This window comes from Mizuhopecten yessoensis, unplaced genomic scaffold (genome assembly GCF_002113885.1).
Source record: "Mizuhopecten yessoensis strain PY_sf001 unplaced genomic scaffold, ASM211388v2 scaffold1669, whole genome shotgun sequence".
Lineage (NCBI taxonomy): Eukaryota > Metazoa > Mollusca > Bivalvia > Pectinida > Pectinidae > Mizuhopecten > Mizuhopecten yessoensis.
The window spans coordinates 264,602-290,466 of NW_018404162.1; the positions used below are offsets into that span (position 1 = coordinate 264,602).

Genomic DNA, 25,865 nt, shown 5'->3' on the forward strand with positions numbered 1-25,865 from the left:
TTGGTAATGGCTTATCTAAGAAGCGATATGACCAATTTGGGACGACAGGTGTGTGTTTCGTGAATGGCTCATCAGAGAAGCGAAATCACGTAGGGAAGACGATAGGTTTGTTTTTAGTGAATGGCTTATCCGAGAAGCGAAATGACCTAGAGGAGACGATAGGTTTTTTTTTAGTGAAAGACCTACATGAGAAGCAATATGACCTATTGGAGATGACAGGGTGTATTTGATAAATAATTAATCCGAGACGAGATATGACCTATTTGAGATGACAGGTATGTAATTGGTAGCTTACCGTAGAAACCTGATGTACAGGTGCATGTGTACCCATTGATACCGTCTACACATGTGGCACCATTGTTACACTGGTTAAAGACACAGTCGTCAGGGTTGTGTTGACACAAGGAGCCGGACAAGCCACTGGGACAGTTACATATGAATCCACCTACAGTGTTCTGGCAGGGGGCATTGAACTGGCACGGGTTAGACTGGCAGTGATCTGTTTTCGGCTGACATGTTCTTCTATCATACACTACAAAAGAGGATAGTACGATGATAAATGTCTTGAGTTGAAATTAAAATATAAAATATCTTTGCTAAGTAACATGGCTTTGGTCAGCAGCTCGCCTCGTCTCACACGCAAAAAACTGTTCATTCTATACGTGTATGTCTGGAGAAAGTTGGTGCTAATTGTAATTAATTAACGAATACTGTATGGGGACTAAATAGGAAGTACGTGATCACCTATTTAAAACTCAGTTTATGATGCAGGAATCTGCATAAAGTAAATATTTTACTGCACAATCTTCTTTCCTTTTTTTCAGACACTATTTTTCATTTATTTATCTGTCATTCAATTTCCAACCCTGAAATCTGTCTCTAATGATAATACAAACAGTCTATTTTCCCTGTTACATGAAACAAAGCTATACCATTTCTATAATACTAATGTGTGTTTACTTCAGTACTTATATAGTCTTGCTAAAGACAAATCCTTTATAAAACACTCATCATTAGACAGACAATACCATTTAAGCGTTGTGATCATTATCATGACCCAAGAGCAAAATTTATACAAATTCTCATTCTTGCTTTATATCAATAAAGTGTCTAAATATTATACAATACCACACCGCCTCATCTAGTAAAACAGAAAACTTGCTTTATGGTTTCAAGTGATGGTTCTTATCTATAATTTGTCTTTTAAGGATCCCTGTCCCACTGTAGACGAAACACTAGAGAGTTCTTTTTTCCATATATAGGGTAATCTCACCTCACATTTGTTTTGGATCTACTGTATCTATCTAAAAATAGGGCATCACAAGTGATACACATCCCCTTGCATTCATACATTGTGTGCCAAATGTATGAGGAAATGAATAGAAAATTCAATGATGTAACTGTAACTGCGCTAGTGACTGGATCTGTTGAAGGTATTGTCATGGCAAACAATTGTATAAAGTATTACGAAATTCTGTTAAGGATAGAGTGATAACAAAGTTTTTTTCTAAAAATAGAAACAGTGACCTTGACTTTCAACGTAGTTACTCGAAACGCGATCTTATTCAAGGTATTGTCATACCAAACACTTGTATGAAGTTTCATGGAATTCCGTTGAGAAATGAAGTCACTAAACCCATGATAAAGAGTGTAACATACGTACGGGTGGAATCCTATTCCGTCTTTGCTTATTGCAGAGTTATCTCTTGTGAGCAGGTGTTGATTGTTAACAATCGTAACCATCAATATTGCACAATCTTGTTTAACACTGGCAAATGACATACCATGTTCTGTCCTCTTCATACATTGTATTGGTACTTCCAGGTTTACTGTTACACTGTAAAATGAAGTCTAGCGGTCATAGGAAAAACATAACTCAGCGTTCTGTTTAATTAGTTAACGACACACCTTTCTTTTAGGTGTGTTGAATCATTTGTCTTCCATGTGAGTTGGAATGGAAAAGCTGTCATCTTGGCGAGTTGAACCTACATGAAAAGATACCTGCTGTAGTTACCTTTGTGTATGGCGCATTTGTAGCGGACCTCATAATCATTGCACGGATTGGAGGGTGAACTTTGACACTCCAATCCTTCTACACCACACTGAAGGGCGAAGTTGTCCCCTGTTGCCGAAGCCAGAACGGTTTGGTTCCCTGCAGTTCTGCATTGTGCTTCCAGGGGTGTTGAATCATAGCAAACTCGTACACCGTACTACAACAGGCAATCATTGAGGCATTTTGTGACAAAATCGTACAACGTCCTACAAAAATAGGCACAACATTGGTATTGCAAGACTCTCTCTCCGTACCAAAACAATGGGTACAACATTTTACAAAGACGTCTAGAACAAAATGCTAACAAGACATACGTCTTGATTTATACAGCTGCAGTAATACATAAACAAGTTTATTATTTATTACGTTGTGTGATGACAATCGTGGTTGGTGTAAATTGAGAAATTGCTTAACAATATTTACGGTTCCGTGTTTAAACACAGAAACTTGATAGCTACATATATTCGCTGATCTTTCTACATTTTTTCATAAATTTAGAAATGGTGTTTCGGTGTTTTTTAAACAACTCAAATCAACACATGTAAACTTAAAACATACATGAACATAGTCTCATATACAGGTAAACATAGCAACGTTGTACGTTGTACATGTACGCGGACCGTAAACATAGTCTAATATACCGGTAAACATAGCAACATTGTACATGTACGCGGACCGTAAACATGGTCTCATATACAGGTATACATAGCAACGTTGTACATGTACGCGGGCCGTAAACATAGTCTCATATACAGGTAAACATAGCAACGTTGTACGTTGTACATGTACGCGGACCGTAAACATGGTCTCATATACAGGTAAACATAGCAACGTTGTACATGTACGCGGACCGTAAACATAGTCTAATATACCGGTAAACAAAGCAACGTTGTACATGTACGCGGACCGTAAACATAGTCTCATATACAGGTAAACATAGCAACATTGTATATGCACGCGGACCGTACTTTTCCCCAACCGGGGGTCTTACGTAACTCCTCAAGACCATATACCATATAGACTAAATAACAAATGCTTCGCGTCCAGTTGTGTTTTCATAACAGTCATATGGTTTCATATATAATCTATCTATGTCAGGCACAGGGCCCCAGGTAAAACACCGGTCACTCATCAAAATATGATTTACCTGTTATGTTATCTAGGAATCAAACCAATTCTTGACAGTCTAACAGTCATTCTGAAAGCAGTATTCTGAATCAGTAGATATCAGAGATCAACAAAATCTACACTCTTTAAGGATTTGCCTTCCCATATCATGATGATACGTATATATACTTTGTTCCTTATTCAATGCGAGCCTTCCGTTTTTTTATTGCGTAATATCGATCAACCACTTGTACCAAATCGCACATGTATACGGAGAGAAACCCACAACGGGACGAAGAATTGTTAAATTGCATAGTTTTGCGCACCATGTGTGAACGATGTGTGCACGGTGTGTGCACGATATGCTCAGGTTATTTTTGGTGCGTTTTGCGGTCACACAACTATAAATAGGCTTACCATTTCTATTTCGTTACGTCTTTCATTGTCATTTCCTGAATTCGGGTTATTCAAATTAAACCAGGGAGTGTAGAAGTCATCTGCAATTAATAAGACAGTACTCACAAGTGTATCAGGAAGAAATAGTTATATTTGCAGTTGAATAAAGATAACGTGGTGAAATTATATCTATGAAGATAATGTCAGTGATTGCCTGAATACGTGGGTTTTCACGTTTTAATGACTGCCTTAATATCTCATTATATATATGACGATGATATTGTTTATAACGGCCCTGACAAGTGGTATTTATATCGCCTATATCATGGGGCTGCAGTGGCAAAATGGTTAATGCGTCTGACATTCTGTTACCACTAATCCCTTCACCACTGGGTCGCAGGTTCGAGACCTACGTTGGGCAGTCGCTAATCTTATCTCATAATGTCAAATAAACTAAAACAAAATCAGTTTAATGCTTGTTTTAAACCTTTTTAAAACGATACATCTTATACGATTACAACATCATGACCATTATGTATATTCTTTAAATGTGTTAACTTTAAACGCCTTCATACCTGATGGAGTGTGACATATTTTGGTGTAGAATACTGCGCCCTGGTTTGTTTGTAACGTGGTGATGATCTGATTGTAAAGGGAACAGGAATGGGCGCCACTGGAGTTGTAGCTCACCGCCTGACATGATCCAACACAGCTATCTAGGCAGCTCCGTATGGATGTCTGCACCATGCTCAAGTAAGGTGCCAGACCATCAGGTTGCATATCCTTGCTCACTTGGAAATCACAAATCTCACCTAGAAATGCACAAAGATGCATGTTCAGTAAAACCTAATAGCATCGCCATCATTCAATTAAGTTTATTTCATGATACGGGATCTAAATGATCCTCGACACCAGGCTCAAACACATTCTCAAAAAGTACATACGTGCACTTATGAACATCTCAAGTTCAGCATAAATTGTAAGAGCCGAAATAATAATCAAGTTCTTGATAATCCAGATAGTCTTTTGTGTAAAGTACTTATTGAGGGTGCTGTTACGATATCCTCGTGAAGACTGTCCCATAATCCATGAGTTCATAACTTGAAGAGAAAATAAATGATTCCTTATTCTAAGTTTTGAGAGTTTTGGATAAGTTTTCAATAACCCCTCCTGCATTAAACATATCATAGAAAAAGGCTTGTTACCTCAATACTTCTATATGACAGATCCCTCATATATACCTGAGAAATGTTACATATATTTGGACCTAAACAGAGATATTTAGATGCATATAACACGTTTGGGCTTAGGGACTAAATCAATTTTCGGCAACAATGCCACCCCAATTGACGAGTTACGCAAGAAGGGAGGACAACTCTATCGACAAATCGACCCCACCTAACTGCCCTGCATCCAAAATTACATCTATAGTTGATTTACAAAACAAAAACATGTTTGGTACCGTTGGGAAGATAAATGTTTTTAACTAAGATGGATGAAGTTGACGTCGTGCTTAGCGAACACTTCCTGTCCGGTTGTGTCGGGAAATCTTTATATAAATCAATACATTATACCAGTCAACAGGGTTGTATGATATTTGCTAGAGCATGACATTTACCTCATATTGAAAAGGTGTCTCTAAGACTGCGAACAACTTATCCCTCTTTTCAACGATACCAAGTAGTTGTTTTACATCAACTAAAAATGTGGTTTTGATGCAAGGAAATTTTTCCTCTCTTCTCTCATATACCGTCAATAGAGATGGCATTTCTCCCAAAATTTGATCTATACCGCTTAACCCAAACGTGTTATAATAAGAGCGTAGCTCTTTAATGGTAACACATGCGTGCTTAAACAGAGTTGCTTCCCCTTTTCACCCGTTGCCTTTATTTTTTTCGTCCGGAAGTGACGTCCAGTGGGGAAACAGGAAGTGTATCCTTGAAGCAAAGACAATTGTGTTTCAACCCATACATGAATGTCTTCATATAGTGAAAACAATCTTCATGTTTTATTACTTGTTTATTTAGATAAAAAATAATATACATTCTGAGTGAAAAGTCTATCACATAAATTTGATGCTAACAGGCATGAAACTTCATCGGTTATTTCCGGAAGTAGGAAAAATATCTGGAGAATTCTGGAGCATTTATCTCTTTGTCTGTGCTTCATGACTTTTTTTTATTTCAGTTTCCACAGGCACAAAAAGTCAAAATGCGGATATTTTCTGAAGATTGTTTTTGTCATCAACCCGGATATGTTAATATTTCTACCGGGAGATATCTTCAAAAAGAGATCATTTCAAATTTTATTAGCTTTTGATTTCCATATGTTGAGAATATGAACGAAATAATTAACATTTTTGAAAGTCTGGATATAGTCTTTACATTATTTATGCATCCCCACTCATAAAAGAAGCAATGGAAAATGCATTTATGACGAAATTAGCAATAATTTTCCAGACAACCGACCCAAGTGCAACACCCTTTTTCACAACGCGTTCAGTTTTAAAACTAGTTACAGACAAACACTGTTATTTTATTTGGCATCATTACCTGTCAAACATCGGTGACAGTTACAAAATTTGAAATTCAATCCGGTGTTTCCGGATGGAACAGTAATTGAGACTACATATCGATGTGAAGACAATTTCAGTTACATCAAAGTATTACAATGTTTTCTTTTTTTAATTTCATTTATTTAACTTACATCTCTATAAATTTACTTAGACTAATCGGCAAATATGTAATAATCACATTGAAACGGAATTGCTACTTTTTTACAGTCAAACGTGTAACACACTGACAGCTTCAAGTGAGAATACATAAAAGCCAGGCCAATCACTCACTACCATATTGCTGTACGATAAGACTTTATTGAAATATCAATTTGGGCCCGAACAGGTTCGACCAATAATACCGTGACAAGGTCGGCCCATGTAGTAAACACATAAAAAGTCGTAAAATTGGCGGTACAAATCTGACGTTGCATGCTTTATGACGTCATGATTAAGCTGATTCCAATGGGCCGAACTTATCCGAATGCCTGTTCGAACTTATCCCATGGCGGGGCTCGTTCGGCCATCCGATCCTCCGACAGGAAAAGTTAAATAATGTTTAAAAAAGGACGTGCTGCCATACTTCCTACAACAATCTTTAATAATAAAAAGGGCCGAACTTGCCCCGGCCTCCCTATTGTTAAGTCGGTCTTAATCTCATTAGAGCTTGTGTTTTATTGTTATTGCTCGACTAGCCGACTTTGAATAAAGTTTATCTTATCTCATTTTGAAAGTTGTATTCTGAATCAGTAAATATCAGAGATCAACAAAAGCTACGCTCTTTTAAGGCATTGCCTTTTCATATTACTCTAGATACCTCTGTTTAGGTCCAAATATAGCTGCATCATGTCTTAGGTCCCTATAGGATCCCTCAATTCTGGTATTGGTCTGGTTGACTTTCTATAGCACTGCTTTATATTTTAACCTTATTTGGGTAGCATACAATGTTTGCTTATTCTAAATGAACTCTAACAAGAGTTATATATCATAATAGAAAAATGTGTTCATTCGAGTAACACGCATCGGTCTTTAATTATTTTGGCATTATCTACAATCGTTATACAACATTCTTATTTGTCTTGTATTTCAATGGGGCAAAGCGATGTATTTATCAAGGTGTATACAGAAGCTGTTAAGAAAAGGTAGAGGATTTTGAATTGTTTCCCGTTTAATACTACATAATTTCCGAATGTCAAGTAGGAGTGAAATATATCGCATATTCTGCCATTCAAGTGAAGGAAATAAGGGTTTCAATGGGCTAACTACAAAAAGATCCATAAATTGTAAAACTATTTTCAACAACGAAAATGTTACTCAAAGAAAAATGTGCGGGCCGCGGCATATTCTATTCCCAATGAGATTGTGTGTCATTTTAAATAGGCAACACTAAACAGTTCTACCGTTTTCTGCTTTTATTTGGTAATATTTGAGCAAAAACCTTAGTGTTAAAATATAAACTAGAAATAAAACACCCGTCTATCTACCGTCTTCATCTACATCAGCACAGAAAGTGATGTAATAGATTAAGTGTCATTCCGTTTGGTTAACACACTATAGATATCTTCACACTCAGACAGATAGCACATATTTCTTTGAGTTAAGGAAATGAAATGTATTTGCAATTAATGATGATGGATGATTCAAATCACGATATTTCAAATTCTGCAATTCTTATAAACATAAACGATAAACGACCCATTCCTACCGTAGCCGTATCCCTGTCTACAGACACAGATGTAGGTGTCCCTGGTGTAGTCCGGAACACACACTCCGCCCACACCACACGATACGCCTGAACACAGGTCCATTCTCACTTCACATCTCACCCCAGAGAATGCATTTATATTACAGGAACACTGGTAACCATTCACCATATCGGTACACGTCCCTCCATTCAGACAAGGGTTGGATAGACAGTCATCTAAATCAACCAAAACGTAAACATTATTCATGTTTGCAGCAACCAACATTAGTACAGGATCATTGAGGTTTTTGTATGTCATAATAATCACCATTAGTACAGGATAAGCGAAATGAGGTGTTTGTATGTCATAGTTATCACCATTAGAACTGGATCAGTGAGGTGTTTGTATGTCATAGTAATCACCATTAGTACCGGATCAGTGAGAAGTTTGTATGTCATAATAATCACCATTAGTACAGGATAAGTGAGGTGAGGTGTTTGTATGTCATAGTAATCACCATTAGAACTGGATCAGTGAGGTGTTTGTATGTCATAGTAATCACCATTAGTACCGGATCAGTGAGAAGTTTGCATGTCATAATAATCACCATTAGTACAGGATAAGTGAGGTGTTTGTATGTCATAGTAATCACCATTAGAACTGGATCAGTGAGGTATTTGTATGTCATAGTAATCTCCATTAGTACAGGATCAGTGAGGTGTTTGTATGGCATAGTTATCACCATTAGTACAGGATCAGTGAGGTGTATGTATGTCATAGTTATCACCATTAGTACCGGATCAGTGAGGGGTTTGTATGTCATAGTAATCACCATTAGAACTGGATCAGCGAGGTGTTTGTATGTCATAGTAATCACCATTATTACCGGATCAGTGAGGTGTATGTATGTCATAGTTATCACCATTATTACCGGATCAGTGAGGTGTTTGTATGTCATAGTAATCACCATTATTACCGGATCAGTGATGTGTTTGTAGTACTAAGTCATAGTTATCATAATCTTTATATCATAACAACATGAAGTGAAACTGATGATTTGCAAGATATGTCTTTTCTAGTCGTAGGTAAGTATAGCAATTAGAAAATAATGGTGATTATTATGAGATAATTTAAATGCGTAACACTTGCGCCAGCCTTTACAAAGGAAACTACTTCAGTAGCATCGGGCGACCAGTCCCGGAGCACTTAAGTCAAATTTGTCGAATAAAATCACAGCAAATCCATTTGTCATCATCGAACGACGTCATTATGAGATCAGTTTCTGTTCCGTTCTATTTATAACACACATTATATACACTGAGTTACTGCTATGGTCCAAAGAGCGAAGCATGTAAGGACACCATACTTTTTTGCGCTGCCCTGCCTGAAGAATATTGGTTTCTATTTCTGATCCAACAGAACGTGATAATGTAAAAGCTACTTTGCCGCATGCTTTTGAGTAAAACAGGTTTAAATAATTTATTCTTAAATTATTTTCTTCAACATCCTACACAGACGTAGACTAAGTTTAAACTTCATTACGCAAAAAAGGTGACGTCAAAACGCGTATTGTATGCAAACGGTGACGTGCAAAAGTAGCACAGAAACAGGTCCTCACATGGTCCTGGATGTCATTTTTCAACCTTACAAAACTCATAGTTTCGTTTCGATTTTATTTCCATATAGAAGGCCAAAATGGCATGTATTGCTCACCTAGATACCTCAGTAATCATGGCATAATAATACTTGGGAATTCGCCTGTTTTAATACTAAAGTTCATGATATGTGTTATTAAAGTTGCAATTTCAGAAAATGCAACTTTCAGTAGTCGCGAACTTACACGACCTATACAAACAGCCGTTTTGATATCTAATGATTTTAGAAAGTTTTCAACAAATTCAATTTCTATAATGGGAACTGTAAAGCTACATTTTTCGGAAATTTTATGAAAGATAAAATCTGTAATCTTTTAAAATGTAGTTTCATATTATCAAGTTGTTTAGTGAGTTTCCCGGCTAAATCAGTAAAGAACTTGTCGAAATGGTCAGCCATTTTCTTTTATCACATTTCAACAATATGACCAAATTGCCAATTCCTCAGCCCCCTATGGGATTACCCCTTTATTTCCACAGTTTTGCATTCGGACCAGGTGAACGGACTAGAAAGGGAGGGATAATCTGAAATAGTCCGTACATGTATTAAGGTTAGTAAAACGATACATACTGTAGAGGATGTAGGTACATGTGTTGGTTACTGTAGAGGATGTAGGTACATGTGTTGGTTACTGTAGACGATGTAGGTACATGTGTTGGTTACAGTAGACGATGTAGGTACATGTGTTGGTTACAGTAGACGATGTAGGTACATGTGTTGGTTAATGTAGACGATGTAGGTACATGTGTTGGTTTGGTGGAGTATTTTGAACAATTTATTTTATACAAAGCTAAGTTAGTGTTGTCAAGACAAGGACTACTTACCTATGTTGATGTCACATCTGTCGCCTGTGTAGCCAGGCATACAGTAACACTTTCTGCGTACATTGCCATAAGCTGTACAGTTGTAAGCTGTCGAGGCACACATATCATTGAGACATACATCTTTCTTGTCGGTACAACTGAAACAACAATCCATGTATTATTCAAAGCATCCTTCAAATGCATGAATTTGCTTCTAAAATTAAAAGTGCTTTTTTTTCAATTAAATAGTAAGTTAACTGTGCTGACACCAAAGTATTTAATACAAAAAACAAATATACAAAACACCGAAATTACTATATACTTGTCAATTTGAACAAACAAACATTTCGTATAGACAGATTAAAGTTTAAGCATTGAAATTATCTCAGTTCATATGTTGGTAAAACTTGGTAATACTTTTTGCCAGAATATCCAGTGGGACAGAGGCATTCATAGTTGTTTATCAGGTTTTTACATTTCCCAGCATTACCACAGGGGTTGGGAGTGCATTCTGTAGGCGAATCGATTTCACAGTTGGTCCCTGAAGAGCCTGTAACACATTGTTAACATCGAATAATTGTTGAACAAGATTGTGTACTGATATTAATTCACAGAAAAGTGAATTGAATAAATTTAATTTGTTTCTTTTTGCTTCCAACAATATCAATTATGTGATAGTTTGTTCAATTTGAAGATGCCTAATTGGTTTAGCTGCCTGTATTTGAACCCATTTCAGGAGTGTAAGTTCTTTGCAGTTTAATTTGAGGAGATGCTGGTTTCTTTCTCTAACTTAATTATAGGAGAAGCATGGAACTTTTTCAAATATGTCATCCTGGGAATGAAAATTTCAAGCATTTTAATCAGATCACTTGAAACTCTTCTACGCTTAGGGATGCCTTTTAAATAGAAAGGCGTATATATTATAAATACATCTATGATCAAAACTGGGATATCTATGTGCAAGAAGATTTTTTGCAGACTTATATAATGCAATTTTGAAGGGATCCTTAGCCTTTACCTTTCTTGTTTGTAATCTGCTATGTGAATACCCTGATTGACGTACCTTGAAGACATGTGCATTTGTAAGAGTTGAGGGCTTGGTCTTCAGTACACATTCCATTGTTGTAGCAGGGCGTGGATGCACAGTGCAACACCTGCGAGTTGCAGGTCCTACCATAGAACCCTGTACAGAACAATAAGTCATTATTTAGAAATTCATGCTGAGGAGAATCAAACAAAAAGCCTGACTATTATTAATCATAAACGTAACAAGACTAATGGAAATCGCACAACCTAACGTATGTGAATCATACAAATAAATGTATTATTCTAATCATACAAATGATCCGAATAGTTGGAGCCATACAAATGATCTGAATAATAGGAATTCAAAAACTGATCTGAACGATTGGAATCCTACAAATGATCTTAAGAATGTGAACCATACAAATTATCTGAATAAAATGAATCATAAAGAATGATCTTGAATTATTGGAATCATACAAATGATCGAACTAATGGAAATCATACAAAATCATGATATGAATAATGGGAATCACAAATAATATCTGAATAATTGGAACAATACATATGATCTGACAGATGTGAATCATGCAAATTATGTTAATATTTCTAATAATAATGAAATTATGACTTGCCTGATGGGGAAGGGATCATACAAATTTCGTGACTTATTGAACTATTTAATTGTTTTCAACTAAATAAAGAAGACAGATGACCAAACTAATGGAAATTATTTATTTCCAATTATGTTAACTGTAGGTCCATTAAAGGAATGTAAAACAACATGTTATTTATTATAGACTTAGCAATTACAACATCAACACAACATTGCCAGTGTGTAGCTAAAATGGTACGTTGTTCAGTTGAGAAAGAGAGTGAAACATGATACACTGAATCTTATAACATTAATACACATGACGAGATTTAAATGGTTGGTTGTTTACAAAGAAAGAAAAGTTTACAAAATTAGGTGTTTGCACTAGTACTATATCTAAGTGTATTTCCCGGTACGTGCGTAAAACAGAATTAAATGAGATGATATTTTGTTAAATTTTAAAATTGTCTTTAGACCAAGGTGGACTGACAGGAAGACCAAATACCAGCACTTGTTTCTCCAATCGGAAACAGGAAAAGGTATACCTTAAAGAAACATGGTTTTCTAGATGAACTATGTGAGAAAAAAGGGTCCCAAAAACTCTTGTTTAATTTTCCTGTAACAATCAAAGAGGATGCTTGTTATTGACATTAATACAATCTTGTTAGTCAATTTTCAAATTGTAAAAGACACTCGGTAAACCTCGTGTATTTATTGAACTTGAAAATTTACGAACAAGAGTTAGATAAACATGATAACCAACCATAACTCGTTGGGGAACCTCTATATGTCAGTCAAACATTACATCAAACAACATATCTTCTTATTGGTGACTTACCATCTGGACATGTACATTTGAAGTTGTGAAAGTTTGTTTCAGCACAAGTTCCTCCATTCTGACAGGGGGAATTTGAACACAGGGTACCTGTAAATATCAAAGAAAATATCAATTACAATAACTATGACATAAGAGGGGAACATAATCTTCCCATAACAATCAAAGAGGAAGTTTGTTACTGACAGTGACAACTGACTAACAATGGCACAGTGTGAAGAAGATGTTTATTACTTACTGACAGGAACGCAGTTATTTGAAGAATCAGACGACTCTCCTACAGTGTACTGATTGTTTTGGCATTCTATACAGTATGATTGGCCCTCCAAATTCTGGTAGAAGTTGACAGGACAAGGACGACAATCAGGATTGTATCCAGTTGGAGAGAAGTATCCCTTTGCACACCTAGCTAAAATCATAAACCCGGACAGAGAATCAACCAGATGATGCATGTACGTGATTTAACCGTATATCACGTACACACTGACATATGTCATCAGCACATATCATATGGTATCTACATATTGTGAGATACTCTATGTCACTTACACACTAACATAATTCTATATCACTAACACATTGACAAAACGCTGGATCATTTAAACGTTTACACTTATACATTGACAAAACACTGGGTCATTTGAACGTTTACACTAACACATTGGCAAACCACTGGGTCATTTAAACGTTGACACTTATACATTGACAAAACACTGGGTCATTTGAACGTTTATACTAACACATTGGCAAAATACCTGGTCATTTAAATGTTGACACTTATACATTGACAAAACCTTGTGATTTACACATTGAAATATCTATATCACTTGCATATTGACAGAGCCCTGTCGTTTACATATTGACTGCAATTTCACTTACATAGACACTGGGTTCCTGAGGTGGACCCTGTTCCAGCCGTCTTCATGTTCTGTCCACATGAGGTGCAGGTTGTACTTCCAACGGTTGCGGAGTACGTGTCCTTGGCACATTCGGTACAGGGAGGTAAACCGTTGGGCGATGCATATCCAGCTGGACATTTATCTGAAGCAAATGTATGTGTATATAGATAACGTTATTGATTGAGGAGGCCGAAGGCACCTGTAAAGTTCATATCTTATTAATATACTTGTTTCCTCATTTGCTATTCGTGTAGGAAATTATGAATGGCTACACACATAAATGCAAAAATATGAAAAACATACGGTAAAAAGACATGCATTTTCGTATCTTTATGTCCGTTCATTTGACTTGGTAATTGCTACTCTTCGCCGAGACGTAGTAGGACGTTTGCTCCTACTGTGTGCGATTGTCAGAAAAAAACACTTCTTTGTTCTGGCATGGAATTAATTTCATGATGTTTCTAAACAATAATGAGATGAGTTTAAAGTGACTGAATGTATATCATTCAGCATTATTTTGTCAAAGTTTTTTAACGTTTGTCAGATGAGCGTAACACTAAAAATATATTATTACTGTAATATTCAAAGATAAATGTTTTTAAAATGGAATAACTTTATTTATTTTTCTGAAAACAGTAGGTGCTAGAATATAAGTGAAATAAACCTACAGACGCTGCATTCATTAAAGTTAGTCCTGCCCGAGAATTCTGAGCTGCGGCCCCCTGGACAATCTGTACACTGTGACTGGCCTGTCAATGCATTGTATGTTCCTATGGGGCAGAGGGTGCAAGTGCCTCCGGCTGTATCATAGTAGGTTCCCTCTGAACACGACACTACAATATCAACATTAACTGGGTAAGATTTGGCATCTATGTTTTTTACAATTAAAAACTCAATTAAAATCATGATATTTCTATCAAATTGTATTACAGCTTAGATTTTTTATTTGCACACCAATCTAGTAATAAAAAAGCAAGATAATATAATTTATATTGAATTTAAGTAACATTTAGAAAATAAATAAATTAGTAACCCCTGTTTTTTTCTTAAAATATATATATATTTATATTGAACTTAAATTATTCTCTCTTTTTTCAAACACGAACCTGTAGTTTTAATATTCAAACCATTATTTTAATTAAAAAAGTACTGAAAGCCAAATTTAATTTCTGCAACCGACATGGGCACCATATCCATAGAGATACACGGTCATTCAGATATTTACATAGTTTGTTCAAACGTGACCTATATCTATTAACTTGCGATGGTATGTTTTGACAATACTCTCACCCCTTGTTTACTTACGACAGTAGGTTTTGGACCCCAGAATTATTTTCTTCTGGTTGGTGGCACACAGATATCCTTCAGTCTGAGCCTGACTGGCCGAAGCATTGGCATGCTTACATGAAGATGTTGTAGGAATCACCTTGGAAAGTGTTTGAAATCCAAATGGAAGTGTCTGGAAGTTGCTGTCCTGGATATTGGCACATAAACGTAGGCTTTGTTGAGAGGCAGTTCGGGGTGCAAATACCAGGGTAAACACAACGGTCAGCTGGGAGAAATAATATGTTGAGAGTCTAGACATACAATCAGTATATATTATGTTATACATTATGGTATTAAACAACAATTCATGTGTTATATATACATAGNAGGTGCAAAGACCAACTTCAGTTATAGTCTCATAAGATGAAGCTGCTATTGGCAGTACTTTAGTAGTAATATAGAAGGGCTTTGCCACACCAAATGTAAATATTGGTAAGTAGTATCAAACAAAAACATGTGACGTTCAGGTTAAAACCAGACATAATAACAGTTCACAAGTTGATTGGTGATGAGGGGGTGGTGATACATACCTGTGTGCCTTGCGTTGAGAACTCGATCTGATCTGTTGGGATGGTGAATGTGATCGGGTTTACAGGGTTCAGGTTTAGACAGGATGAAACAAAGTTTGCTGTCTGTGTTTGGGCAACGTTGCGGACAAATGTCTTGTACTCCTCCACACAGTCTGAAGTTGCTGTTATCCCATCGTAAATAACATTCACTTTTAACTGATAGTCAGCCAAATTGGATACTTCAACTAAACGTGTTGAATGAGAGAGAAAATAAAAATAGTTTGTATACAATCGATAACATATATATCATACTTCCCACATGTGAACAAAGATCGAAATTATAATCGGATGCTTTATCGTTGAACTAAATATTGCCTCTTGTCAAAGCTTGTAATGAAGCATTGAACTGTTTTTGTATGGTATTTATGATCTATCTGAATGACACAGCTTTGTGCGCAAACAGCATTATGATTTGTTTGCATGCAGAGCTGTGTCATTCAAAAATATCATAAACACCATACAAAAACAGTTAAATACTTATATTTACGTTTTCTCTGCCTCTTATGTTCTTTCTTAACTTACAATTTATATCTAAAATTCCCGCCTTATCGACAGTCCACACAAATTTGAACAAGCACTTCAATTTTATTCCACAATTCAGTATCAATATAATTGCGTATGATATGTCTATAGGGTGATTTTAGTTTATCAATAGAACTCTGAGCTGAAAGTATGATTTGAAATTGTTTCGATTTTCCCCGGAACAAATTTCGGGCTTGAATAAAGACAGTGAACACCGTAAATCCGATCTTACCCTCCACGTGGGAGTTATTTTTGGAAGTTAAATGAGCAAAGAGAAAAGTTCGAATTTGTTAAGAATCCAGACGTGAGTTTATTTGTTGAGTGTATGAGAATCTGACTACAGTCGGTAGATTCTATAACAGCCTCGTTATTTGTCATATCATCAGAAACTGAGGAAACCGTGGCTGCGATTCGCATGAAACTGATAGCGTTTGAAGTGAGTGATCTTGTGACGTAGCACATGGGTTCGTTACAAATGTCTGAACTGTTTATTTGTGCTGCGACTGATATCAGTAGGTCTGTAACAAATGTGTCAGTAGGTATATAGAATATGTCTATTTCAGACATTTGTAACGAACCCCTGTTGAATAGCAACAGACGATATTTCTGATAAAATTGCATGACCGTTAAAAATGTTTCATTTGCCGGCATTGGTGATTTTAACCGATGTGCATTGTGTACGATATTGCAGACCTTGGTCTTGTTTTTGTTGTAATAAAAGTATTTTTTTTTATATTTTCTTTTTTCTTTTACACATAAATTTACAACAACATTGTCAAGTCTCACAATGCCCAGCGATACTTCAGCAACCGTCATGTTTATTTACATTGGATATTGTAGTTCCGGTCAGTGTTGTATCAATCGTGCTGCATGGTAATTAAAGTCCCATCAACGATGTCACGCTCGCATATGTATATATACAGGTGTGTTGATCAACAGTATGTTGGAAAACACGCGAGAGGTACCGGGGGAAGAAACTTTGAAACATGGCGGTATTGCATGTTCACATGGAAAACCGACAATATTATATACTTTCATAGGCCGCTCCATGAGGAAAGCACAGAAAGCTGACTGTGGTAAGTGTTTAACCCATGTTTGTTGATGTCCCGTGTATTTGGTCCGCTTGGATTGTGTAATTTACCTGATGGAGACCGGTCAAGCATTCTTAGTTGGTGCGGTCTACTCATGCTTGACTGAGTTGTTTACGTGTGCATTTCGTCTATAAACCATTTTACACGTGTTATAATTCTAATAATCGGTATATATTGGTTGTATGAAGAAGATAACTGTGTGTTACTTGTGTGTAAATTATCAGAAACTTAGATGTTATTGTACATTACATTATTTGTGCCTATGCATTATCTGTAGGTACGGAGGCCCATAGGTGACATGTTAGGTGATTGCATGCTGTGGACCCGCACGAATTCTTAATTGCTAGTTTGCTAACATTTCGCTTATTACGTTATCAGCATTTAGTGTATTCTTTGTGATGTTAGTTACGTAATTATTCTAAATATCAATATCCTTTTAGGTATTCGAAATGTCGGTTTGTGAGAATTATAAAAGTATGGAAGCGCGTGGGTGAAATAAATGTGTAGTTAAAATATGTGAAGTGACATTCAAATTACGGGAATTTTTATGGAATTTCGTCATCTTCTGTCATACTTTCCATCTTTTACCAGCTTTCTACCCTGGGATTATCTGGAGGATCATCTGTTGAACAGACCAGCCGACACACGAGACAGATCTGACCATGACAGGGTGATTTGGGTGTGATACAGCGGCGGTACAACATATCCTAAGATAGCCAGCGGTTTCTTTGCATAGAGGAAAACTTCCACTGAAGTCGATGGTCTATTGTGTAAGACCACCCAATTTGTCTACAGTGCCAGTAGATTGTGCCACCCTTCTAGATGGTGAAAGTGTGTAAACACTTGCATATTTTGACGCTGTCCACTGGGATAGCCAACCCTAACTCATGGCTGGTGTGAGGTAGCCTTTGTTCTAGTTCCAGAGGAGTTTAGGATAGTTTACAGAAGAGGATTTGACAGAATATTTCCTTTAGCCTGTGTTTATTTGTGTGTTGTGAGTATGAGTGAGTATGTATTATATTAATCAGTGTTTTACATTATCTTTATAAATAGTGTAAATAAATATGTTTATACTGTATAGAGTGTACTATTGTGTTGGCATTGTCGGGTAAGGCTGCGTCGCTCGTTCCACAGTTACAAACGACACAGCTTTCAAAGAGGCTATATGGTGACAATGCCATTCAAATGTAAATACACGACTTTGACACCACGTACAATACAAATCCTGTATATATGCAATGACATTATAAGAAGAATTATATGGCATCAGTAACCCCTAATAAAGTCCGTTTCAATTAAATGATTTTTATCCCCCATTCTGAGCCAAGCCTTTGCATTGGACACCGTCCATGAGACACCGATAACAAGTTTAACTGAGGCACGAACAAACATAGCCCAATGTCCTTATGCTAGGAATATTTCAATAATATATTAAACAATGGGCCCTTGGGTTATCGATGAAAAAGAAATCATTTTGTAACAAAGGTTACTTGAACTACATGTAATGTAAAATAAGGTTTGAATGGTTTCCAGTAGAAAATGAACAAAATATACCCAAAAGTTGCATTTTCCTATATAAACTATAGTAAATTTCACCCCAAGGGGCAAACGTGAAGCTAATGGTCATGAAATTCATAATTTTGATAAATACCTCAAGACCCTTCCACCTATTAAGAGTGTAGATATCCAGCTTATCTTGGTCTAGAGAAGAAGATGTTTAAAATTGAAGTCAATTTGACCACTATAGCCCTTGGGGGCGGGTCCGAGCCCAAACTGTTAAAGTACCAAACCGTCGTTTCATAGTTATAATGTCTGTCAAGTTTGAATAATTTCCAATTGAAAATGAACCAAACATACCTAAAAGTATCATTTTCCTATATAAACTATAGTAAACTTTGCCCCTTCCCATGGACAAACATTGAGTCAGGGGTCATGAAATTCACAATTTTCATAAAACACCTCATAACCCTTCCATCTATGACGAGTATTGGTTTCAAGCCTATCGCAGTCTGGAGAAAATGACTGGGGATGAGCTAGGGTTAGAATGTCCAAAAAAAAACATACCCAAAATTTGCGTTTTCCTAAATAAACTATAGTAAATTTCACCCCCACCCTTGGGGCAAAGGTGAAGCTCGAGTGTCATGAGATTCATCATTTTGATAAAGTACCTCAAGACCCTTCCACCTATAAAGAATATTGGTTTCCAGCATATCTGAGTCTGGAGAAGTGGATTTGTAAAATTTAAGCTATTTTGACCACTTTTAGCTCCGCCCCACAGAGCTAACGGGGGTGGGAACCATATAATACACATTTTTGATGCATATTGGAACAAGGCAGGTTCCTGCAAAAATTTATTGAAATCGGATCAGTGGATTCTGAGAAGACGAAAATGTAAATTGTTTAAGGAGGCACGACGGACTCAGCTGACCTAATTAATTTTGCCACCTCAGGTCCCTGGTTAACCAAAGGCCATGGAAGGTTTCTGCAAAATTTCATTGAAATTGATTCAAGGGTTTCGGAAAAGAAGTTGAAAATGTAAATTGTTTACCGACGAACGAAGCACGACGGACGACGACGGACAAAAGGCGATTAGAATAGGTCACTAGTCTCAGGTGACCTAAAAAGTGTAGCTATAGTTAAGTTAGATAAATCGTTTTTGAAAACTTGTTTATTACTAGTCCTTAAATAAACGGGAAACTATCTTCACATCACTATTATACAATCTGCTTTGAAGGAGTTACTTCCCCTTTGTGTATCTTCAATGCAAATGTCTTTCATATTTGAGTTCTTATCAGGGACACACACAGGAGCAGTCTGCACCCGGACACATACGGCAACAGTCCTTACCTTGGATACACAAAGGTACACTCCTTATCAGTGACACACACAGAATTACAGTCCTTACTTGAAATTTACATAGATAACATTCTTAACAGGGATTTTCACACGTACACAGGTACAGTCCTTATCAGGGACACACACAGGTACAGTCCTTATTTGGATACAAAGGGTACACTCTTATCTGTGATACAACCCTTACCTGGGACACAACAAGACAAATGACCTGGGACACATGCAGACACATTGTCTTTCATTAACAGAGGTAAGTCATTGCCTGGGACATAAGCAAGATATATCCTTACCAGGGACACATGCAGGCACATTGTCTTTCATTCACAGAGGTAAGTCCTTGCCTGGGACATTAGCAAGAACAATCATTACCTGGAACACTTGCAGACACATTGTCTTTCATTCACAGAGGTAAGTCCTTGCCTGGGACATAAGCAAGAACAACCCTTACCTGGGACACATGCAGGCACCGCTTCTGGATTCCAGGGATTTTCCGTACTGCACTGCATGGATAGGTTAGTAGTAGGATATTGGTAGAACACATAGCCTGACTCACAGGTTAGTGTACAGGAGTAACCATCTGCTACTTCATTGCAAACTTTACTTCCATGTAAGGGCGTAGTCAATGCTAAAGGTGTACAGGGATCAACTAAAAAAACAAAATGAAAAATGTAATTAGAATAGGTTTCTTGTCACTTTTAAGTTCAATATGACACCGAAAAGATAATATGTAGTATTTAATGACACCAATTACATATTAGTGTTAAGATACGTATATTGAATACGATGAACATGAAATTCAGTTAAAATGATACATAGTGATCATTCAAATATTTCACTAGCTGTTGAGAGGTATAATGGCATTAAGATGATTGTGACCAGCCGAATGCTTTGCTGAATACTATGACACTTCACAACATCTTATATCAGTTAGTCTGACATGTTATACAATTTGGAAAATGAAGGTATCATAATATTTATAACATGTCAGGCATAACAACGTTACATATTACAAAAGGACAAATTACCTGTTTAATTAAACTCTATCATAAATCTAGGTCGTACAAATCTCCTTTAAGTTAAAACATGTAGGACAGTATCCTCTGACTGTGTTTTTACACAAAGAGAAGCACTTATATCCATTATCATAAAACTATATTTATATCAAAGGTTGCGATAAATTCCCAATTTCATAATGTTGAATTGTTAAAGTGAACTGTAAATTCCTGTAATAACTTACTTTTGACGGCCACATCAAAGTTGCAGACAGCCGAGTTGGAAGCAGCATCCCGTACTATGATTGTGACAATATGACTGCCCAGATTACTGCCACTCACAGTCAGGGTAGTAGGATTGATGATAACATCTGTTATACCTACAATATCCGACTTGATGATGTCGCTTTCACGCACAGTAACCTCCTCCTTAGATGAGGAAACATCTTTTACTAAAATTGTACGGGAGGGAGGGCATGTCACCTGTGGTTTTACAATATCTGAAACAATAAATGGAAGGCAAGACATGTGATTTCTGGAAAACAATATATGAAATGCAAGGCATGTCATATCTGGTTTATTAAATAAACAAGCTCAAAAAGGCTTCACAATGAGACCTAAAGCGCCTGTATCTCTCACCGAAATATTTAAATATTTTCTTCATTATTAATATTTCAAAAATATCTTATTCTGGGCTTTGCCTCGCAGTACCAATCAGGAGAGAATCGTTACTTTAACAGCATATGATGTCAGGGTCGTAGGAATATTTCATAGCAAACTAAGAAAAATATACTCGTCAAGAATTGCCGTTTTTTTAAATACTCAACACCAAATTTCCCTCTTTTGAACATTAGCCATCAGTCTCCAAGAGGCTTCACTCTTCTTTATAAAGCATTGAATTCAAGGTTTTAAGGACCATGCACTCATTGTATGCAAATTTTGTTAAGAGCCTTATATATGTGCATTGTGTAAAGGGGACTGGCTGGGTTATGGCACTAAGTCCGCGAGGTAGGGGCCCAGCCCTTGGCGAATTCCTGACTGCCTAAGAGTAGTCGGCTCTTCCTGCATAACAAATGTTTACTTTCTTGAAGGGTGGAAATTTCAACCATTTTAATATATCGACTCTAAATCTATCAGTTGTGTTACATGTATAAATGATTCTTGATTGGGTAACTCAACTAGTCCCTGGACTTACTGGGTCATCAGGAATGGAACTGGACCCTGAGACCAATCCTACTTGCATAATTGTGTTTCGTTTCTGCAGTCAAAGCAAACGATTTAGATGGTAATTTGTGAGGATACCGACTGTTTGCATGTACTGAATTTGTTACGTTACTTCGTTACTTCATTCCTGGTAGTATGAATGCATTCATCTTTTCATATCTTGTACATGTTATTGTATTATTATGTGACTATATGGTCGGGATTTCAACCGTTTAAATGACCCAGAATCTTTGTCAATTAGGGAGAGACTGGACTAAGGACCGATTCTGGTAGCATTATAGTGTTCATCTCCTCATGTCAAGTACTAATATAGGGTTATGTGGTGAGGATTTAGGTCCGCAAGTTATCTTTGAAGAATTTTAGTATTTATCTCTGAAAGCCTAGCAAAACATATATGTATGCCCTTCTGAGTGGGAATCGTGGCTTTCCTTCCGAGATGTAGTTATAAGATAAATGGTCCCTTTTCCTAGTAGAGGATATTACTAAAACACTGTAATGACATCCGTGTACTCGTCTAGGAAGTGTAGGACCCTGCAGCAAACAACCCCTTAACCCCGTCTACTACCATTAGCCCTCCAACACTGGGTCACGGTAGCCGAGTGGTTAAGGCGTCTGCCCGTCTACAATCATTTGCCCTCCAACACTGGGCCACGGTAGCCGAATGGTTAAGGCGTCTGCCCGTCTACAATCATTAGCCCTCTAACTCTGGGCCACGGTAGCCGAATGGTTAAGGCGTCTGCCCGTCTACAATCATTTGCCCTCCAACACTGGGCCACGGTAGCCGAGTGGTTGAGGCGTCTGCCCGCCTACGATTATTTGGCCTCCAACACTGGGTCACGGTAGCCGAGTGGTTAAGGCGTCTGCCCGTCTGCGATCATTTGCCCTCCAAGACTGGGCCACGGTAGCCGAGTGGTTGAGGCGTCTGCCCGTCTACGAACATTAGCCCTCCAACACTGGGTCACGGTAGCCGAGTGGTTAAGACGTCTGCCCGTCTACGATTATTTGGCCTCCAACACTGGGTCACGATAGCCGAGTGATTAAGGCGTCTGCCCGTCTACGATTATTTGCCCTCCAACACTGGGTCACGATAGCCGAGTGATTAAGGCGTCTGCCCGTCTGCGATCATTTGCCCTCCAAGACAGGGTCACGGTAGCCGAGTGGTTGAGGCGTCTGCCCGTCTACGATTATTTGCCCTCCAACACTGGGCCACGGTAGCTGAGTGGTTAAGGCGTCTGCCTGTCTACGAACATTAGCCCTCCAACACTGGGTCACGGTAGCCGAGTGGTTGAGGCGTCTGCCCGTCTACGATTATTGGCCCTCCAACACTGGGTCACGGTAGCCGAGTGATAAAGGCGTCTGCCCGTCTACGATTATTTGCCCTCCAACCCTGGGTCACGGTAGCCGAGTGGTTGAGGCGTCTGCCCGTCTACGATTTTTTTGCCCTCCAACACTGGGTCACGGTAGCCGAGTGATTAAGGCGTCTGCCAGTCTGCGATGATTTGCCCTCCAAGACTGGGCCACGGTAGCCGAGTGGTTGAGGCGTCTGCCCGTCTACGATTATTTGCCCTCCAACACTGGGTCACGGTAGCCGAGTGGTTGAGGCGTCTGCCCGTCTACGATTATTTGCCCTCCAACACTGGGTCACGGTAGCCGAGTGGTTGAGGCGTCTGCCCGTCTACGATTATTTGCCCTCCAACACTGGGCCACGGTAGCCGAGTGGTTAAGGCGTCTGCCTGTCTCCGATTATTTGCCCTCCAACACTGGGTCGATGGTTCAATACTGGGATATCATCCACCACTGAAACCTTGCTCGTTCTCATATGATCAAGTCTGTTAATATGAGGTTATCACAAACAAACCAAATCAAGCCTTGGTCTTGGATGTTATAGACCAAATTCCGTCAATATATCTTAACTTATACAAAGGAGTATGATTGTAATAAGATCCATTCCTTCTATCACCGGTAGAGGAACATCCTTCATTTAAAAGTCGGCTAAAGTTATCTGCAGATTGAACTTGGTTATATCATAAATATATCATTTTAACAGTGCTAAATTGATTATAAATATTTACCAAATTTCCTCTGACCTAATGATCAGCACCCTTTGATTATACAACAGTAAGTCCCCCTGACCGAAGTATACTCCAAATATGATTTTGTTAAATTACCTTCATCCGTAGAATGAAGGAGTCAATAATGGTATCCCCACTTTCCCCTCTAGGCCCCGTCATTCTGCTACACTCTCCATGTATGCAACATGGAATAGCAACATTAAGCCCAATTTGTCCATGGATACTCCAGATAAAATTTGATTAAAATCCTATAATTGTTATGAAAGGAAAAGGATCTGAAAGTTTTACCTCTGTTTCCCTTATTGGATCCTACTTCTCCGTTTCTAGGGAGGCCATGGCCTCCATTTATACAACATTGAGTCTGTTTTGTCCAAGACAGCTAAAATTCAGATCTCCAACCCTAACCCTAACCCTAACCCTAACCCTAACCCTAACCCATCAGTACTGAAGGGAACAGCAATAAATATTATTATTGTATCTGTATGGAGAAAGATTGTAAAAGGTTACTCCAGTACTCAAACTGGCCCCGTGTATCAGCCTCCAGGTCAACTTGGTCCAACTATTGACTCAGACTAAACTCAGCCATTTTTTAAGTTGGAGGTAAAACTTACATGTAATGATAGCAGGTACCAGTATCATTATTATTATGATTATTATGAAATAATTTGAAGTGATTGGCAGAATGAATGAATGACTGGATGGATGAATTAATGAGAGCCCTCTTGCATGGAGACAATTATGTAAGGAGACTGAAACCAGGGCCCCAACCCTGGCAGTATTCCAGCAAAATGCTGTGGGACAATAAAATTAATTGAAAAAAATGAAAACAGGTTTCGTGTGCTTTTGATCACATACTAAACCAAAGCTAAATTCTGTGGTTAATTAGACAGGAAACCTTAAAGGAAAACGCCAATTGTCTTGTTCTGTGCGTCATACAAATCGGTGATATTACTCTTGTTGTATGTTTAAATTGATGTAACTGACACCTGCGTTACACAAAAACTTACATCCTTATTTGTCTAGTATACACACGTTGTTTGTGTGTCAATCACAAATGTGGTTTGGGATCAAGCATTCAAATATGGCGTCAAGACCGAGATATTGCAGAAAGGAAGATATATTATTTCCAAAATATAACCATTGACTATATTTAGACTAAAAGGGTTAGTTTACAACATCAGGGTGAACAAACTTACCATTAACAGACACAGTAATGGCACAGGTCTCGACATTGCCGGCATGGTCTGTAGCAGTGTAGACAACACTCCGGCTACCAGACAGGCCATCTATGACCAATGATGTGTTTCCATTTACAGGGGAAATAGTGACAGATCGGAGACCTGTATTGTCTGTGAATATTGGCTGATCCAGTGTCACAGTTTTGTAGGGGTCCACACTCTGTGCGGAGGGGCAGTACTGTACCGTAGGCTTCATAGTGTCTGAAAATTGTCATTATGAATACTAAATAAATAATACATTTCCGATATATGTTGTTTCTTAACACGTAAAACATTATGAAAATTAACTTCACATACAAAATGCTACAACAACGCTTAATGATAGACAGTGCATATGAGAACAAACAAAGTGGGCACTAAATTAAGAGCATTGAA

At 37.7% G+C, this 25,865-nt stretch overlaps 1 protein-coding gene across 1 annotated transcript in view; it reads right to left on the bottom strand.

Annotated features, from left to right (window-relative positions):
- The window catches only part of LOC110466363 (sushi, von Willebrand factor type A, EGF and pentraxin domain-containing protein 1-like), a 107,784-nt gene that overhangs the window by 20,645 nt on the left and 61,274 nt on the right, over window positions 1–25,865 (bottom strand). Inside the window, exons 23-39 of the mRNA XM_021522811.1 lie at window positions 25,449–25,691; window positions 21,202–21,456; window positions 20,413–20,610; window positions 15,460–15,683; window positions 14,909–15,155; window positions 14,272–14,436; window positions 13,584–13,745; window positions 12,943–13,113; window positions 12,708–12,794; window positions 11,315–11,434; window positions 10,669–10,801; window positions 10,273–10,409; window positions 7,816–8,031; window positions 4,132–4,368; window positions 3,578–3,657; window positions 2,015–2,210; window positions 296–532 (exon numbers count right to left, since the gene is read on the bottom strand). Of these exons, the coding sequence (XP_021378486.1) occupies window positions 296–532; window positions 2,015–2,210; window positions 3,578–3,657; window positions 4,132–4,368; window positions 7,816–8,031; window positions 10,273–10,409; window positions 10,669–10,801; window positions 11,315–11,434; window positions 12,708–12,794; window positions 12,943–13,113; window positions 13,584–13,745; window positions 14,272–14,436; window positions 14,909–15,155; window positions 15,460–15,683; window positions 20,413–20,610; window positions 21,202–21,456; window positions 25,449–25,691 (3,108 nt within the window). The remainder of the gene's footprint in view (window positions 1–295; window positions 533–2,014; window positions 2,211–3,577; window positions 3,658–4,131; window positions 4,369–7,815; window positions 8,032–10,272; window positions 10,410–10,668; window positions 10,802–11,314; window positions 11,435–12,707; window positions 12,795–12,942; window positions 13,114–13,583; window positions 13,746–14,271; window positions 14,437–14,908; window positions 15,156–15,459; window positions 15,684–20,412; window positions 20,611–21,201; window positions 21,457–25,448; window positions 25,692–25,865) is intronic.